The 20,047-nt window shown below is 38.4% G+C and overlaps 1 protein-coding gene across 5 annotated transcripts in view; it reads right to left on the bottom strand.

Moving 5' to 3' along the window:
- The window catches only part of MTR (5-methyltetrahydrofolate-homocysteine methyltransferase), a 104,927-nt gene that overhangs the window by 65,592 nt on the left and 19,288 nt on the right, over nt 1-20,047 (bottom strand). For 4 of the 5 annotated variants that reach the window (XM_012459904.3, XM_012459908.3, XM_012459905.3 and 1 more), the window contains exons 7-13: nt 18,526-18,585; nt 17,649-17,743; nt 8,858-8,958; nt 7,677-7,738; nt 6,200-6,267; nt 3,794-3,873; nt 977-1,089 (exon numbers count right to left, since the gene is read on the bottom strand). In XM_012459904.3, coding sequence (XP_012315327.2) covers nt 977-1,089; nt 3,794-3,873; nt 6,200-6,267; nt 7,677-7,738; nt 8,858-8,958; nt 17,649-17,743; nt 18,526-18,585 — 579 coding nt within the window. Of the gene's footprint in view, nt 1-976; nt 1,090-3,793; nt 3,874-6,199; nt 6,268-7,676; nt 7,739-8,857; nt 8,959-17,648; nt 17,744-18,525; nt 18,586-20,047 lie in introns of those variants that run through there. The other variant, XM_064383627.1, reaches the window with a different exon arrangement.

Raw genomic sequence — 20,047 nt, 5'->3', positions numbered from 1 at the left:
TTTTATCCTATATCCAATAAAAAGTCACCCTGTGGAACTTCTGAACTGGGGAGGCCCATGATGCATGCATACAGGAGCACTGGACAGCAGCAAGAATGAGGGGAAGAGGGCTGCCAGGGGAGTGGTGGAACCAGGCAACCAGGCCCTGATAATGTGCCAGCTGAGGGACTGAGAAGGAAGACACACTCCCGGGGATGCCATGGGGTAATGATGAACAGATCCATGAAGGGGGATAAATGGGTTCTTTCCTTGTTAAGAAAACTGAATCAGCTCTGGTATTGGTTTCTGGAAGATCTCCTAAAGGTTGCAAAACCTTAAAGTGAGAAAAGTTGGATGATAAAGTTAATTATCATTAAAGCCAGACCAAATTCCTCCATTTTTACATTCATATTTTCATAAGAAAATCTATCCAGGAGTCTTGGGTATGCTCTGTATGGATTAAATTTTGCTCATCCACAGAGTGACTGCGCTTAAAAACACCATGGCTAAAACTATCACATAAACTTTCCAAGGCAAGTGCCTATTTCTTTCATTTGTTTATTTTAGTCTATAGCTAACAAGATCAATAATACCCTCAACAGTTGGCATTTGATGTGGTCTTAAGAAACTGATAGGAATTTTCTTGTCTTTCCCTCTCCCTAGAAGGATTTATGAGAAGACAAAATAAAGGGCCTTCTCAAATTTTTTAACTTATTTCATGATTAACAGAAATACCTAGAACCTGGATCCCTCCCATCTCATCCTACTTCGTACACCAAATGCAGTACTTTTTGACAAATATTGACAATAGCAGTTTCAGTTTTTCAAAGCCTTGTCCTCCCACCAGCCCAGCCTGCTGCAAACACACATTACCATCCTCTCACACTTCCTAGCAGCTCTGCTAATAACACTATCAAAGGGAGAGAGCTGTTTCATTTTACATGCTATCTAGCCAAAGACATGGCAGATGTCTCAGGGGTCTTACTAAGATGCTCACTTCATAGTTTCCTGCCATGATGAGTTTAGCAAACTTCCTTGATCCTGCAACATTACAGCGCTCTCCGATGTTAACAAAGTTGGTGTACGGTCCAATCCTGAAGGGCTCTAGACCTTAAAAGGAGAAGCATTTTGAAAAATTTCTGCAAAGGCATATGGATGACATAAGAGACAGACAGACATAAATGTATTCAATAAGAAAGAAGTTCCTGCACCACAGCCCATCTGAGCAGATAGGAGATCCAGTGTGGAAACAGGACCACAGTCATCTCTAGGGAGATTTCGAATGCAGCAAAGGCTATTTGTTACAGCTACCTTTACAACCAGAACTCTCAAAAGAAAAAATATTTCAGAGTTTTATGTTGCAAATACCCTAAAGGGCCAAATCATATCATCTTTAAAAAAGAAAGAAAAAGAACGATCAACCCCTATTTAACCAAGAGGTTCGGCAAAAACCATGGAGAAAGTTAGAATTGAAAGATGGGTGTTCCACAGCTGACTGCTCGGATATCAGTGTGATGCTAAAGGGAGTAAGCTTTTTAAATCCCACCCACAGTATGTTTACAGTGTTAATTCATTTCTTTGATCCAGAGGCTTAGAACCCATAATCAACAAGGCTGAATCAGGGCCCCAGGTTGAGACCTGAGAGGCAGGAGTCACTGTGGCAAGTCTATCACTAATGAGCCGACTCTAGGTAAGCCAAGTGGACTTCTGGTGCCTGTTCCCCTATCTACCAACATAATATCATCTCCCCTGTCACTGGCCAATTTAGGGGCAAATATCAGGTATACATGTGGATATTACACTGAGGTAAAAACATACAGTGTGAAGTATCACTATAGAAAAGGCTCTGAACTGTTTTTGTTCTATTCATTACATTTAAAGTATGAGGAGAGGCAGTCTCATGAAATGGTTATAGGCAGGTTCTAGGGACAGACAGCCTTCGGTTCAAATCACTTATCTGAATGAACAACCTTGGGACAACTTCCCATATGCCTCTGAGCTTATAAAGACAGTAAAGTTTCTGCTTTATACTGTTTTGTTATTGTAAAAATGAAACTGAGTAACACTGACAAGCATAAAATTAGCACCCACAATCATTGCTATCATTGTTAATAAAAGAAAATGGCTGTTAAGACCTTTGCCAAAGCACTGACTAAGGAAGAAACAGATACGAGGCAGAGAAAAATAACGAATATAAACTGGATCATTATAAAACCACTCCAGGCCGTTTGATTCCCCAAAAGAGACTATTGCTTTCCACAGTATTGGCTTATGATTTTCCTTCCATTTGGCAAAGATCCTCATGCCCCCAGCCTTCCCTGCTAGTCTCAGGGTATGCCTGATCCTAGTCTGACCCTGGGGTTCCCAGGATGGGCAAGCGGGAAGCCAGCATTTCAATGCTGACGTTTTCGTGTGACTCCCCTACCAAAAGCATCTCACACAAGGTGCTTATGATCTATTATGAATGCAAAGTACTTGATACAAAGATCACGCTTCTCTCAAGTTTGTGATTTATAAAAGAACAATTTTAAACAGTGCATTTGATGTCACTCTTAAAATCTGATGGAAGATGACTGTTTAAAGCAATTTAGCAATAGTGTATGACATTCAAATTGGAGAAAAAGAATTCTTTTATTTTTATAAATTATTTTTTTTAAATCTTATATTAAATGGCTCCCTTGTTTCAATTTTGGCAAAGGCTGAATGTTCTCCACTGTTAGTGCTTAGCTGGAGTAATGCACTAACATTACTTTAAGTTCTAGGGGTGAAATAAATAAAGTTTCCTGCCACACCTCTCTCTGACAAAAGCCACTTTTTCTGGAGTGGGGGGTATCATAAACCGTGAATCCTACTTTTCCCAATCTCCCTCCTCTACCTTCTGGAGTATGAAAAAAAAAAAAAAAAAAGCTAGCCTGAACACAGTTGTTATCTTTATTAACCTAACTTCACACTCACTGATTGGGATTAATTCTGTGCTATGTTCTGAGTGAGAAAAGTAAACACTACTTTTGCTGTTATTTATTTTACTTTTCATAGGACAATGTATGAAACAAACATATTTCAATTCAGAAAGATGTTAAATTCTAAGCTATTAAAAACCTTAATTCCTCATATGTGTTATTTGCAAGTTCTCTAAAAATCATACATTTTCTGCTGAAAGTTACCATTTAATACACCATGAACATAATGTAGCAAAAATAAAAAATTTAAAGTTATTTTTCTAACAACTGGCCTGATGACCTAGTTTACTAATATTCCTTGTTTGAACACAAAATTCATGTTGAAAAAGGGATGCTAACTACCTCAAAGGATTGTTGAGAATCAAAGAGAAAAGAAATACCACAAGTCTTTGTAAAGTCCTAAACATGTGACAAATGTAAGATTACAACAACAATATTTTAGAAACATATAATTTTCTAGGAAGATGCTGCTGCCATCACCAAACATTATACCTTGGCAGTTTGGAATTTTCAATAACTAGTATCAACCTGAAAATTAAAATTGTTGGGCTGTGGCCGAGAGTGTTTTCAAAAGAGTGCACAATAAAGACAGGACCACTGAGGTCCCACCAAGGACTCTACCTGGGCAAATCACCTGGGCCTTCCTTCATTTTTACCCTAAAGTTGACGTCATTTTGCCCCAGACCTGGAAAACCAAAGAGTTCTCCACTAGAATTCATTTAAGTGCCAAGAATGTATGTACTCTTCTCTGACATAGTAAGCAAGCTGCCTAGCACAAATATCACTACCACTTGGAATAATCACATTCTACAAATGGTTTCTGAAATCATGAACACCATGTCTTTATGACTTACCAGACAGTAACATATGTCCTTCAAAAACAGTGTCAGGTGGAACTCTAGGCTTGCAATTTTTCACAGCTTCAGCAATTTCCCTGAGTTGAAAAAGAAAACACTATATCCATTAATCCAGAATAAAATATATTTAATGAAGCTAATTTCAAAACTAATTGGAAAGATGAAACTATGTCTATTTAACATAATTATGCATATAATTACATACCTACTTCCAAACGTGCAGCAACAATTATGCCTTTTAGTTTTCTCAGCAATGCAGAAAATTAATCTATAAACTGTAACTTTTTATTTCTTATGCTCTAGTATGGAGGTGCATATAAACTGTAACTTTTATGTGCCTGCCTGTCTGCTACGCGCTGGCTGGGTTGTTTTTACTTTCTGAGACGTGAACCTGGAGCTACATGACAGTTTCACAAATGCAAACAGCAAAATTCTTCCCATCTTCCCCAAATCCACAGATGTCTTTTACTCTATCAAATCCACATACACACATTCCTACTCAAAATTTGAACAGAAAAAGGGCTTCACCTTTGACAAGAAGGAGCAGACAGGAGCAGAGGGGCTAGGAGTGGAGGGAATTGGGTCTAGCGGATCTGTTTTTACTACAGCACACACACAGTTGCGGAGCGGGGCGGGGGGGGGCGAGTACATAGCCATAAAGCACTAAAACTCCAAAATAATTACTCTTAAAGATTTGTTTTAGTCATTCACACTCTCTTTAACCTTATCAGTTTTAATGAATCATGTCTTTGATCAACCAGAAAAATCTGGCTACTCCACTAAATTTATCAGGACCAGTTAGAATTGCTCTACTCTACTGTCCCCAAATTAGAATGTGAACATCTAAGTAAAAGAAGCAATATATATATACAGACAGATACACACAAACAAACGTAGACATTTAAAACAACTCCTCTTTTTAAAGAGAAAACAAAAAGAGAGAGTTGCTGATCCAAAGATAAGTGACATGTAACTACTGATAGCTTTCAGATATTATTTACAAGATATTTTAAAAACTATTAAGAGTCTATCACATCAGTCAACGAAAGCAGTGAGTTATAAGGTAACTCAGTAGAGTGAATACATTATACACATGAAAACAAACTTGGAGGCCAGGCGTGGTGGCTCACACCTGTAATCCCAGCACTTTGCGAGGCCGAGGCAGGCCAATCACGAGGGCAAGAGATTGAGACAATCCTGGCCAACATGGTGAAACCCTGTCTCTAATTAAAAATACAAAAATTAGCTGGGCGTGGTGGTGCGCCCCTGTAGTCCCAGCTACTCGGGAGGCTGAGGCAGGAGAATCGCTTGAACCTGGGAGATGGTGGTTGTAGTGAGCCAAGATCCCACCACTGCACTCCAGCACTCTGGCCTGGCAACAGACCCAGACTCCGTCTCAAAAAAAAAAAAAAGAAAACAGACTTGGAACAGTGAGATGACTGGCCTGAAATATGATCATCAGTCACTCCAGGGAAAAAAACAAATATCAACAGTCCTAAACAATGTTCCATTTCATTGAATTCCAATCTTCCTATAAGCTATAAAACTCTAAGGAATTAAACACATGGTCATGCTCGTTTCACTCCCTTCCTTCACACGCTCACTTGAAAACACGAATTAAGCAACCACTGTGTACCATGCAAAGTGAAGACACCTCTCCTGACCTCAAGATACCTGTTGTCTTATTGTCTTTTCCTTCCATGAGGGAATCTAAAGGAGGCCTATATTTGCCCACAATAAATATGAGCTGTCCTCTTTGAGCATTCAAATATTACTCAGGTATTTAAGGATAGAATATCATAATATCTAGGATTTGCTTGACAAAATCCAGCAGGAAAAGTTGAGGGACAGATGAAATAAGAATCGAAAAACACTGAAAAGTATGGCAACTATGTGATAGGCATATAGAGGTCCATTTTATTATTTCTCTAAAGTTTTTCATAATATAAAAGTGTATGAACTTATTAGGAAGGGCTGCCATAACAAAGTGCCCAAGATTGTGTTATGGTAGCTTAAATAACAGAAGTTTATTTTCTCACAATCTGAGTTGAAGGTGTCAGCAGGGTTAGTTAGTTTCTTTTAAGGCCTCTCCCTTGGCTTGTAGATAGCTATTTCTTCCCTTTGTCTTTACATGGTCTTGCCTCTGTGTGCACATTTGTGTCCTGTTCTTAAAAGGACACCAATCATATTGGATTAGGTACACCTGTATGGCCTCATTTTACCCTAGTCACCTCTTTAAAGGCCTTATCTCCAAATACAGCCACATTCTGAAATAGTAGGGGTTAGAAGTTCAATATACAAATTTTGGAAGGACACAATTCAGTCCATAACAAAAGTACATCTTTAGATTATTACCTGATCATCCATTTGCTTTTAGATATATTGTCTATAGGTGATTATTACCTGATATGATCTGGTGTCGAACCACAGCATCCTCCAACTATATTGACCAAGCCATCCATAGCAAAATCCTACATTTAGGAAAAGACAAAGTTTGAGCAAGTTCATCTGAATTCTAAACTCATTACCACCAATTCAATATAAAAGCCATCTATACTTCCTGAATAACTAAGACTACACTAAAAACAAAGTTAAACACACTTAACTCTAGATATAAAGATGTCACATACCCTAGACATAGGATAAAAGCAAAGAATAATTCAAATGCTGTGAAATCCTTTATACTATTTAAAATGCAGTGAGAGGATGGGTATGGCGGCTCAAACCTGTAATATCAGCACTTTGGGAGGCCAAGGCAGGAGAATCACTTGAGGCCAGGAGTTTGAGACCAGCCTGGGAAACATAGCAAGACCCCATCTCTACAAAAAATTTTTAAATTAGCTAGGCATAGTGGCATGTTTCTATAGTACCAGCTACTCAGGAGGCTAGGTGGGAGGATTGCTTGAGCCCAGGAGTTCGAAGATAGACTGAGCTATGATCACACCACTGAACTTCAGCCTGAGCAACAAAGTAAGACCCTGTCTCAAAAACATAGAAACAAAAGATAAAATTCAGTGGGAGATTTGCCTATCTAATGATTTTTTTACCCATATGCTGAGCTGAATGAATGTGAGCTGGATAATGCATTTTCAAATAACACAAAATAGAAAATCGGTTTTTAAATTTACATTAATTTAAAAATGTTTAAATAATAATTCAGTTCCTCTGTCACACTGGCCACAATTCAAGGGCTCCAAAAACCATATAGTAGTGGCTACATAGGGGACAGCATGAGTCTAGAGTTTAACTATAGGCTACTGAATAAAGGACACTGTAACTAACAGACAATGTCAAGGAGCGGAGCAAGAGTATTGGAAAGATTGTCTACAAAGATAATGAAATCATAAGTAAGTCAGAAATAGTTTAGGAGAGAATGTCAGTGAAACAGAAGCTAAAAATTCAAGGAACAAGGGGAAAGAAACCCAGGGATTAGTAGGTAAGTGCAATAAGAAGTGGCAGTGGATGGTATGGTCTCATGACCAAGGAGTAAACAATGGCAGGTGCATGACAAACAGGGAGAGTGATGGAGGTGACAATGGGCGGGGGGCATATATTCCACCCAGCAGTCTGAGGGGTGTGAGAGCAGAAAGTCACAATTTGGGAAGGTTGCAGGGGAAGCAATGTCTCAGAGAAGAGCCAAGTCTCAATCAGTTTGGAGTGAACCTCAATGGGAATTTTCCAGCAGCCACCAGTGCCAGTTGAGGATAAGGACGCTGACAGCCCTTCCCTGTGTCTCTACTACCTTAATTTGGGGTAAACCTTTTTTTGTTATATGTACATTGGGATTTCTTCAGGGGAAAATTCTGCTTCTAAACACTCTAAATCTAAAATTCAGTCTCTCTGTCTCTCTTAAAAAGCCAAGTGAAAGAGGATCCCTGACCTTTAGGTGCTTGGCCATCATAGAGGGTGTTTCATCATAGTCACCAAAGGTGTTGGGAAGACCTGAGAAAGGAAAATTCAACCATTATTGCAAATTGCCTTAACAAATAAACACTGGATTTGTAAAGACTTTAGGTTGATAACCAAATAATTTTACATTGATATTAAATGGTGATTACTTGCAAAAACAAACACATAATATTTACACAGTCAACACAGAGACACCCCCCAAAAACTTTTTAAAAAATCACAGAGGAAAATGAACTTCATTATTTCTTTTCCATTTGAAAGAAAAGATTCTATTCACTGTCAGGCAAAACAGAATGCCCCAAGCCCCACTCCTTCTCATAAGGGAAATTCATTCTTGTTACTAGTCGCTTAGGGATGGGAGTGGAAGGAATGCTGCATAACCTCCCAACTAATGAGCAACTCACATGCCATTAAAAACAAACAAAAATCAACCAGTCTCCTTTCAAATAAATGTTCCCAAGTAAGACTTTAGCTTATAACCATCCAATTTCTTGTTTTATTTATTATCTGCTTCCAGTTATCTTACTCCTGGTGGGAAATAAAATTTATTGTACATTAAAATGATCTATTTTGAGAAAGAAGGCTGGAAAATGACTTTTAGCTCTAAGTAGCTAAGCAGCACTCAAATACATTCACAGGGAAATCTGGTTAACCCAGAACAAATCACCAATATTTAATGGGACAGTTTGAGAACTGTCTACAAATATCTTCAAAACATTTACATATAACAAACCGCAAGTCCCAGCTTTCAGAGAAGAAAAAGGTAACACCACACAAGATTCTTCTTCTGCTCTTCTACTAACAGAGTGGACCAGAGAAAAACGGTCACCCTTCTCTTCTTTACACCCATCTTTCTGGTTACTTCCACAAGGCTTACACTGTCACCATAGGCAAGGCTCTGGTCAGTTACGTGACTAGGCTCATTCCTGAAAGTTATGTCCTATTCTGAAGCTTCAGGCTGAGCGAACTTCCCTCAGGTCTACAGGGAAACACTGGTCTGCACCCAAATACTCTTCACTTAGAACATTCCTGATAAGTGTCAACTATACCAACACCTACAAAACAAGCTTTTTTAATCAAGATCTCTTACCTCATCTACCTCATGTCATGCTATTTTTATCTCCCCATGTGTGACCCCCTTGAAACACATACCTGCATTGGGATAACAGAGGACATAGGCTGTTGTACATTTTCCAATTATTTCAATAAAAGGTCTCATTTCAGCTGCACCCAAAGCACAGTTTAATCCAATGCTAGAAAAACAGAAAAAAATATTAGAAGCATCAACTTTCATTCATAATATTTATTCATATAAAAGTTATATTCAGAGACAATATATCTAAGACCAAGTGGATAATAAATCTCCTCATTCAAAGCACTTTTATTCAACTACCAACAAAGCCACCTCATTGAGGTCCCCTGCAGCACTAAATATTTTTGCCAATGTCTCCATCTTCAAATAATCTCACAGCTGAAGGACCCTGCCTATGGATGGACTCCATAAATCAGTTCACAGATTGGCTAATGGTAAACTGTGGGACAGAAATGTCAGCAAACTAACACTGCTAAAAAAAGATCTGACCTGAAAGCAACATTTAAAAGAAGGGAAAAGGAAATCTTGAAGTAGAAGGAACGTGGAATGGTAGAAAGAAGCCACTCTTAAAAAGTCCAGAAGACCAGGACTTAGTGCCTGCCCTACAGGTACAGTCCCTGCTATCCTACAAGGCTGTCAGTGGGTGGTGGGCCCGAGATCTTCCAGAATTTATGAATCAACTATGAAGCTACTAGACTACATGATCCCTAATGTTTTCGTATTTTACTTTTTTCCTTTTATTGTGATTCCTAACTGCAAGGTGGCATCCCAAGCATTTCAGATAAGGGATACTCAACCTATAGTAATATACTCTTAGTTTTTACAAAAGTACCATAGTCATGTAAAATGTTAACATGAAAACTAGAAGAATATACAGAAATTCTATGCACTACCTTTGCAACTTTTCTGTAAATCTGAGATGATTCCAAAATTAAGTTTATTTAACAAACAAACATCCAATACCCGTTCATTAAAAAAATTCAGCAAACTGGGAATAGGGGGAAATTTCCTTGACTTGATAAAGAATATCTACAAAAAACTTCCAGCTAATATCATGCTTAATCATGTGAAACTAGATGCTTTCCTGCTAAGATGAGAAATAAGGCAAGGATTTCCACTCTTATCTCTTATTCAATATCATATATGAAGTCCTATGCAATAAGATACAAAGTAAAAGGTATACGTACGAATTGGAAAGGAAGAAATAAAACTGTCTTTGTTCACAAACGACATGACTGTCTATGTAGAAAATCCCAAAGAATCACTAAAAACTCCTTGAGCTAATAAGCAATTATACCAAGGTTTCAAAATATGAGGTAAATATACAAAAATTGTTTACTTATATACCAGATATGAGCAACCAAAATTTGAAATTAGAAACACAGGCTAGGCATAGTGGCTCATGCCTGTAATATCAGCATTTGGGAGGCTAAGGCAGGTGGATTACTTGAGTCCAGGAGTTTGATAGCAAAACCCCGCCTCTGCAAAAAAAAAAAAAAAAAATTAACCAGGCGTGCTGGAGTACACCTATAGTCTCAGTTACTTAGGAGGCTAAGGTAGCGGATCAACTAAATTTGGGAGGTTGAGGCTACAGTGAGCCATGATCGTGCCACTGCACTCCAGCTTGAGTGACACAGTGAGACCCTGTCTCAAAAAAAAAAAAAAAAAAATGCAAAAAAAACCCACAAAACCATTTACTCTAGCACCAAAACAAATTATCTTGGATCATTTGAAAAAAACTATAAAATTGGATCTATACAAAAAAAACTATAAAATTCCAATTTAAGACATCGAAGTGAATCTAAAATAAGGTATTTCAAAAGTTTATGAAGAGGAAGACTTAATATTGTTAAGATGTCAATTCGCTCACTTGATCTATATTCAACACAATCCCAACGAAAATCCCAGCAGTTATTTTGTGAATATCAACAAACTGATTGTAAAGTTTATATGGCAAGACAAAAGTCCCAGAATAGCCAACACAATAACGAGAGAAAAGAACAAAAGTTGAAGGACTGATCTACTGACTCCGAGACTTACTAAAAAGCTAAAGCAATCAAGACAGTGTGGAATTGGTGAAAGAAGAGACAAACAGATTAACGGAACAGAATAGAGTCCAGAAAAAAACCACACAAATATATTCAACTAATCTTTGACAGAAACAAAGGCAATCCAATGGAGAAAGGATATTCTTTTCAATAAATGGTCCTGGAACAACTGGGCATCTGCATTTGAAAAAGTTAATTTAGACACAGACATTACATCTTTTACAAAAAATAACTCAAAATGGAAGACAGACCTATATATAAATTGCAAAACGATTAAAATTCTGTACATAACACAGAAAAACACTTGGATGATCATGGGTTTGGCAATGAGTTTTTAGGTAAAACATCAAAGGCAAGATCCATGAAAAAAAAAATTTGATGATCTGAACTTCACTAAGATTTAAAACTGTTTGATGAAAGACAGTATTAAGAGCATGAGAAGACAAACCCCAGGCTGGGAGAAAGTATTTGCAAAACACATATCTGATAAAGGATTTGCTATGGTTTGGATGTGGTTTGTCCACACCGAAATTCATGTTGAAATGTAATTGCCAATGTAACAGTGTTGGAAGGTGAGGCCTTTACAAGGTGATTAGATCACTTCTTTCAAGAACAGGCTGTTATAAGGAAGGCCAGTCTCTTTTGTCCCCTCTCTTTCACCACATGCTAACATGCCTTTTCACTTTTTGGTCATGCTATGAAGCAGCCCATGGCCCTTGCCAGATGTGGTCACTCAATTTTTAAGTTCTCAGCCTCCAGAATCGTGAGCTAAATAAACCTCTTTTCTTTATAAATTTACCCAGTCTCAGGTATTCTGTTACAGCAATAGAAAGTAGGCTATGACAGACTTGTATCCAAAATATACAAAGAATTGTTAAAATTCAACAATAAATGCAATTTTAAAAACTGTCTAAAGAGCTGAACAGACCCCTCACCAAAGAAGATATACAGATGACAAGTACACATATGAAAAGATGCTCAAAATCATCACATGTTCTTAAGGAATTGCAAATAAAATGAGAGACCACTATACACCTATCAGAATGGCTAAAATCCAAAACTGACATCACCAAATGCTAGGAAGGATGCGAACAACAGGAACTCTCGTTCACTGCTGGTGGGAGTGCAACATGCAACAGCAGCTTTGGAAGACAGTTTGGCAGTTTCTCACAAGACACATAGTCTTACCGTAAGATCCAGCAATCCTCTCCTTGTTATTTACCCAAATGAATGGAAGTCTACTTATGTCTACATAAAAACCTGCCATAAATGTTCACGGGAGCTTTTTTTTTTTTTGAAGCAACTGATGTTTATTTTCTGTCAACCTTATTTCCATGTTGCTTAAGAGCCCATGCAAGAACAGCATAAGACCATTCAGTGGTTGCTACTACCCATCCGGTGGCCTGAGCAGTGGGAACTGCAGACCAGGTTTCCGTGGCAGGCTGAGCGCTCCAGTCTTCAGTAGGAACTGCTGCATAGGCACAGAGGGAACCTGCATGCCTCAGACCAGTGTGAGACCTCAGGCTGTGTGGCAGTGAATTCAGGAGCTGCAGCAGTCCATTCACCCTGAAATTCCTCTTTGGCTACAGCCCTTTCAGCAGCAGCCTGCTCTTTCAATCTGTTCAGGATCTCTGTAGAAGTAGAGATCAGGCATGACCTCCCACAAGTGTTCATGGGAAATGGTGCCAGACACACGCAGAACTTCCCAGGCCAGCATCCACCACATCAAACCCAGTGAGTGAGCTCCCCTGTTGTTGCATGGGATGGCAATGTCCACATAGCGCAGAGGAGAATCTGTGTTACACAGAGCAATTGTTGGTAGGTTAACATAAGATGCCTCTGTGAGGCGGAGGTTGCAGTGAGCTGAGATCGCGCCACTGCACTCCAGTCTGGGCAATAAGAGTGAAACTCTGTCTCAAAGAAAAAATGCCTCTGTGAGAAGCTGCTGGTTAGCCCTCGAGTTAGTAACCACAAGAAGCAGTGGCTCCCAGGAGACTGCCTGGATCTGGCTGGTGAAGGTTGCAGGAGTGAAGTGGTCAGCAACTGGGGTGGCTCCAGTGGCAGGAGCAAACTTCAGCATGGCCCTCTGGTCAGTATTCCTGGAGGATATAACACTGACATCAGCAGGGTTTTCAATGGCAACAATGGCACGAGCTGCCAGCAGAAGCTTCTCCCAGGTCCTCTTCAGATTTATGATGTAGGTGCCATCACTTTTCCTTTTACAGATGTACTGTCCCATCTGGAAGTCAAGATTGGTGCCACCTAAGTGGGTTCCTGCTGCAAGGAACTTAAGAACATCCTCCTTGATTTGCAGGAAATCAAGGGCTCTGGACATTGTGAAAGTTTCCCTTTAAGTTATGACAGGAATCCAGGACAACATCGTACGTACCCCTCTGTGGGTAGCGCGGAAAGGCCATGGGAACTTTATTCATAATTGCTACAACTTGGAAGCAACCAAGATGGTCTTCAATATGCAAACGGGGAAAAAAAACCTGTAGTACTTCATTGCAATGAAATATTATTTAGTGTTTAAAAGAAATACATATTCACAATGGAATATTATTTAGTGTTAAAAAGAAATAATCTATCAAACTTACAAAGACAAATGAAACTTAAGTGAACATCACTAAGTGAAAAAAGCCAATCTGAAAAGGCTACAGACTATGTGGTTTCAACTATATTTCCATTCTGGAAAAGGCAAAACTACAGACAGTGAAAAGATTCATTGCCAGCGAGCCGGGAGAGAGGATAAGTAAATGGAGCACAGGGGAATTTTAGGGCAATGAAACTATTCTGTATGATACTGTAATGGATATATGTTACTCATGATATATTTTTCAATACCCACAGAATATACAAAACCAAGGAATATATAAAACCAAGAAGGAACCCTAAGGTAAACTATAGGCTTTAGTTAATAGTAACGTATCGATATTGGTTCATATTGTAATAGATGTACCACACCAAAAACAAGCTGTTGATAATAGGAGAATTGGAGTGGGAGAGTATATGAGAACTCTCTGTACTTTCTGCTCGATTTTTCTGAAAACCTGAAACTAATCTAAAATAAACACAATTCTGTGATCCTTGATGCCTGACAGAATCACATCTCAGTTAAGACTGCTAGGTCCAATGCACGGCTAATTTACAATCCTCGAATAGACCTACTCAGATTTGTTCTTTTACCTGTTCCCCTTGGAATATTCTCTTTTAAAAAAAAAAAAATCTTACGCTACTGTCACCGGACTCAACATCAGATAAAAATGAAAAACCTGACTGGGTGTGGTGGCTGACACCTGTCACCCCAGCACTTTGGGAGGCTGAGGCAGGCAGATCACCTGAAGCCAGGAGTTCAAGGCCAGCCTGGTCAACATGGTAAAACCTTATCTCTATTAAAAATACAAAAACTAGCTGGGCATGGTGGCACACGCTTGTAATTCCAGCTACACAGGTGGCTGAGGAACAAGAATCACTTGAACTCAGAAGGTGGAAGTTGCAGTGAGCCGAGATCATGCCACTGCACTCCAGCCTGGGTGACAGAGTGAGACTATGTCTCAAAAAACAAACAAACAAAAAATGTTAAATTATCATGTTCTTGTTAGAAAGGATCCTAGACTTTTTCCCAAACCTAGTTCCAATATTAACTCATATTTTCATTAGTTAGGTGACTTCAATTCTTTATGTGTTGAATGAAGAAAATAATGCCTGATCAGTTCTCAGGGTTAATTAATATAAAATTCAAATTAAATACCATATATGAAAATGTCTTATAACACGGAATTAAACTAAATGCCCATCAATGATAGACTGGATAAAGAAAATGTACTATATGGACACCATGGAATACTATGCAGCCATAAAAAGGAACAAGATCATGTTCCAGGGACATGGATGGAACTGGAAGCCATTATCCTGGGCAAACTAACGCAGGAACAGGAAACCAAATTCTGCATGTTCTCACTTATAAGTGGGAGTTGAATGATAAGAACACATGGACACACAGTGGGGAACAACCCACACTGGAGCTGTCAGAAGGTAGGCGGTAGGAGGAGGGAGAGCATCAGGAAGAATAGCTAATGGATGCTGTGCTCAATATCTAGGTGATGGGATGATCTGTGCAGCAAAACACCATGGTTACATGTTATGGTTACATGTTACCTATGTAACACACCTGCACATCCTGTATTCTCATATATTCTCCCACTCCCTGAACTTAAAAGTTGGAAATCAAAAAACAAAAATAAGAAAAAGAAAAACTCAAACAAAAAGAAAATGTCTTATAAACTATACAGTTCTTCCATTGCTATGACCTCACTTGGAAACATCCATCGTTTCTTTGGTTAGAAAACTCTGTCTTATGTTTTTAAAACCTAGCTCAAAGCTGTCTCTAAATCCCACAAGAACTCCACTACTCCTATGTATTGCCAGGTTTTTATTCATAGTTCTGTACAGCACTGTGTATTTTATATTTTAATTTACTTATGCATTTCTCCTAGTGTGGACTATTCCACGTTGGCCTGTATTCCAGGGCATATAGTAGTATTTCAATAAATACTTGACGAATTAGCAGTAATATAAAGGTTCTATCCCACTGTTCTATAGTTTGTGATAATCACAAATCTGTAAGCAACAGTTTCTTACATATATGTGAGAATATGTGTCCTTTTCACATATTATTTGCTCCTTCTATCTGCTCCTACAGTCTGTCAGATTCATAACAAAATAAAGGCCAAATACATTCTCTCTGTGAGTAGGCTGTAGCTGAAGTCATAGAAAGGATTATTTAAAAAATTTTTAAATTAATCACTGAGTGGATCAAAAGTCAGAATTAACTGAATGGTGCTTAAGAAATAAAAACGAATTATTTAGACCTCTATAAAACCTCATCTCAAGGCTCCTGCAGGTGAGACAGTGGCAGGAAGAACGTCCTCTAAGGGGCCCTTGAGAACTGTTGGCAAACTAAAGGCTCCAGTGACACTCAAGACAACACAGAGGTTTTACCTAACTGCTAGGAAAGATTCTATCATTATTATTAAAATCTTGCATTGGTGTGGTACACCTATTACAATGTGAACCAATATCAATACATGATTAGTAACTAAAGTCTATAGTTTACATTAGGGTTCATTCTCTTTTTGTATATTCTGTGGGTTTTGACAAATACATCATGAGTAACATATATCCATTACAGTATCATTTACTTAACCACATAACAAACTAAGACCTGGCAAATGGGGTGGAAAAAGAGAAAGACAACGAAGGGAGGAATGCTCGAAATATTCACAGATAGGCAAAAAAAAATTTAAATAAACTAGATAACTTTTGTGTCTTCAGAGACCCCTACATTTCCTATCTTCAGTTTTTCTGTTAAATGTTTATTAGATCCCTACTATGTGCCAAGAATTCTACTTAACACTAGAGAAATAAAGATGAAGAGATTGCTCAGGAAAAACTCATAAGCTATGAAATAGGTCATCACAACCCAATTCAATATGACAATTTTCTTAGTTATCAGGCCCAAACGTCTGTTAAGGCACTTTAAATTAATGGCAGCTTTTAAGAAATCACAATATGACATTAAGTCAACTGTAAGATGCACTCTGTAATTACAAACATTTAAGTGTGAAAAAAAGAACATCATATAATTGGTATAATGTGATCTAATACAGTGGTAAACAGTATGCTCCTGTTCCCAGATCCTCTATTTACTTCACCTTGGGCAAGTTACAACATCTGAGTCTCAGTACCCTTCTTGTTAAAATGGGTACATTAATACCAGTACCTGCCCTCAAGGTGCTATTGCCAGAATTAAAGAAAGAACTCACATAAAACTCTTAGAACAGAGCCTGGCACACAGCAAACTATCAACAAATGCCCATTACTCTTACTTTTTATAGCAAAGGCTAAAATAAAAGTAAACAAAGACATCAGTCTGGGCTAATGAGAGGGGGAATGTTCACTAGAGGGAAGTTTCCTAAGATAAGTCTTAAAGGCTAAGAAGAAGTCAACAAAGTGAAAGGGTATGGAGGAAGGGAAGAGGGGGAAGGGGGAAGAAGGCCAGCAGAGCTTCCAGGCAAGAGGAATACAAGAAAAAAGCCCAGGAATTTAAAAAGTCCAGGCAAAATACAGTATACATACTCAGAGGCTCTTCCATGTCACTCAAAGTACACAATTTAAAACACTTTGATATGAAAAATAAAATATAAATAGGGAGATACTTTTAAATAGATTGTGAAAGTCATGTTAATTTAATTCTTTAGAGAAAGGGTCCTGCTATGTTGGCCAAGCTGAAATGCAGTGGTTATTCATGGAGCTATCACAGTATACTACAGCCTCCAACACCTGGCCTCAAGAGATCCTCCTGCCTCCACCTCCCAAGAAGCTGGGACTACAGGTACACACCACCATGCCAAGTGCCGTGTTCGCTTTACAGATAAAAACCTGAGCTTTAGAATTCCCACTTTATTCCAAGACAGATTGCTTCTGGTTGCCTCATAAATAGGGAGTGGCACCGGCCTAAAATTTGCAAAGCACTGCAAACTATAAGGGGCACCTCTACAGACAAACAGGCAACCATTTGGAAGTATGAGAACTCTCCCAGTCCTTCAAATTGACCCATTTAGCCAGTGATCTTCTGCATGCTTTAGGGAAAAGTCTGAAAGTACTTAAAGAAAAGTCAGTATAGCAGAAGTGTGGTAGAGTGAAAATATGTGAAAGCAATCCCCTCCCAGGTCACATTCCACAGCCATCAGAAAAGGTTCCCCAAAAAAGAAAGGAAGTCAAGGAAAGATGGATCACTCACCAGAGCGGGTCTGCATGAGACACACTGACGACAAATGCCTCTCCTGTCTGTCCAGAAAGAGTCCGGCCACTTTTATCAACAATAGTCCCTGAAATCTGAATTGACAAAGTAAACGAAGTCAACAATACAGACTCAAGTTAAGAATGTAGGTATAAAGACAAAATAAAATGAACAAGCTGACTTCCTTTGTCCTTTTACAAGTAAAAGAGCTGTAGAACTCAAAATCAAAGGGAGCACTTTCTATAACAGTTAGAATAGACATATGCCAAGAGACTTGAGGGAGGAGGCGAGAAGCCACAGAAGCAGAGACAAGGGAAGTCACTGAGGGAAAAGCAATGACCAAAACAGTTTTGGAATTCGCATGTCCAGTCTCGTTAGAGGCAGGTTTCCCAGAGATAACCTCAAGTCATCCTGACCTCCTGCTGTTAAACATTGGATTTATCTTAACACCCGTGTTTCGATTCAATTCGATTCTCACCAAGCAATTTTAGGACTCACAGAGAGGTACGCCTACTGAGTTAATAAATTGGCAGTCTGGTGTCTTCAGTGTTGAGTATGTGGCTATCAGCATGCAAGTCCAGCCCTCCTTAGGCCCTAATCAGTCTTGAAGTCTTTAACTTCAAGGACCAATACAGTGGGCTTCTTTTGAACAGCTTACCTTCCACCAACTACTTCTAGATTCATTTTCCTTGCCTCTCCAGATAAAAGACTGCTATTGATCTCGAAGTGGTGGGAGGGAAGTGAACAGAAGAAGTTAAAGTAGATGAATTCTAAAAGATACTATCAATAGTTCTACTAAGCAAGGGGGGAAAACATGCTCAAAAGGACAATTATTAATAAAAGACAGAACATATTGTGCAAACACCTTAAAACTTACAAAGATAGGCCGGGGAGCATATGTCTCCTCAAAAAGTTTTTGGAGTGCAAACAAGGCTGCCTGTCAGGGAAAAAAGCAAGAATGCCTTTATTTCTGAGACTGTGTCCAAGGTTAGTATAACTTCCCAATTAGAATGCAGCCTTTTCTAAGACCTCTTCAGAGAATATATGCATCAAGCTCTCTAGGAAGAAGCGTCTTCCTTACAAGGCCCAACCCCAGCACCCATTTCTCAAGTGTAATACTGTGCATATTAAAATAAAACAAATCCTGACTTAAAGTCCACCTAGAAACTATTTCCTCTGAGGAGGAGCTGAAGAGCTATTCTTTCTTCCTTTTCTCAATAAAAATTAAAAGTAAATAAATAACACTCGGGAGGCTGAGACAGAACAACTGCCTGAGCCCAGGAGTTCAAGGTTGCAGCTGAGCTGTGATCATGCCACTGCATTCCAGCCTGGATGACAGAGCAAGACCCTGTCTCAAAAATAAATAAATAAATAAATAAATAAATGAATAAATAAATAAATAATGTCCCTGCCTTTCATATCCTTTCATATACATGGTTAAGTATATGAACCTACAGCATCACTTCCAGCACTGTGAAAAACAGCATGAGCTTAGATTAAGTAGTAAAGGTACAAATCCCATGTTACTCTGTGCTGTTCTGTCCACATTTTAAGTTTCAGGCAACAAATCTTCTCTTTTTGTCATTACAGTTCTTGATTCTAAGATAGGCATGTTTTCACAATTAATTCTCTGAAATCAGAACGCAACCTGTAATTAATGTGTCCCTTTCCAGCGATGGTAGGTTTTTGTCATGGAAAGTTACTAAATCAACAGTATCAGAATTTCCTTATTAGAACGAGGCAAATTGATCCTAAAGATCTTATGGAAAATAAACATATAAGAATAGCCATGAAAGTTCTGGAAAAGGGGGTGGGACTCAATAAAAATTAAAAAATCTAGTCCTACCAGTTACTCAGACATATTCTAATGTTATGGCTAATAGTCCAGTAGTGTCACATTAGCAAACAGATTACTAGAAAACACTAGATCCAAATGCACTCCAGAATTTTGGATGATAAGGATAATGTTCCACATCATTCCTATCACTGGGAAATAACAGGATGTTTAATAGATGGTGGTAGGAAAACTAAACTTTAGGGGGAAAAAGTTAGCTCTCGATTTTGTTTCTCACTCCAAAATAAATACCAGATGCATCGTGAGGGAAACTAATTCTGTTTCAGAAGAATGTATGCCACACATTTGAAAACTTAGAAACTCAACAAAACCTATCCTTAATGCTTTACACCTGCATGTTAATCCCTCTTATTTCTAATCTAAACAATACTGTGACTCTTTTCAAATGTATATATGAATCTCATTTCAAATATTCCTTATCTTGTTTGTTACTGCTCTTATTTCCAAAATGTGTATCTGAATTCCTTTTAAAACTATAATTTCTTTACTGGAGGTTCACAAAACAATCTCTAAAAAGATATATAAAAAGAACCTAATAAAAGTG

Source organism: Aotus nancymaae, unplaced genomic scaffold, assembly GCF_030222135.1.
Source record: "Aotus nancymaae isolate 86718 unplaced genomic scaffold, 86718_ANA_hifiasm-v0.15.2.pri h1tg000032l_0, whole genome shotgun sequence".
NCBI classification, from domain to species: Eukaryota; Metazoa; Chordata; class Mammalia; order Primates; family Aotidae; genus Aotus; species Aotus nancymaae.
The sequence above is the reverse complement of the archived record's forward strand: the minus strand, read 5'-3'. Positions and strand labels throughout refer to the sequence as shown.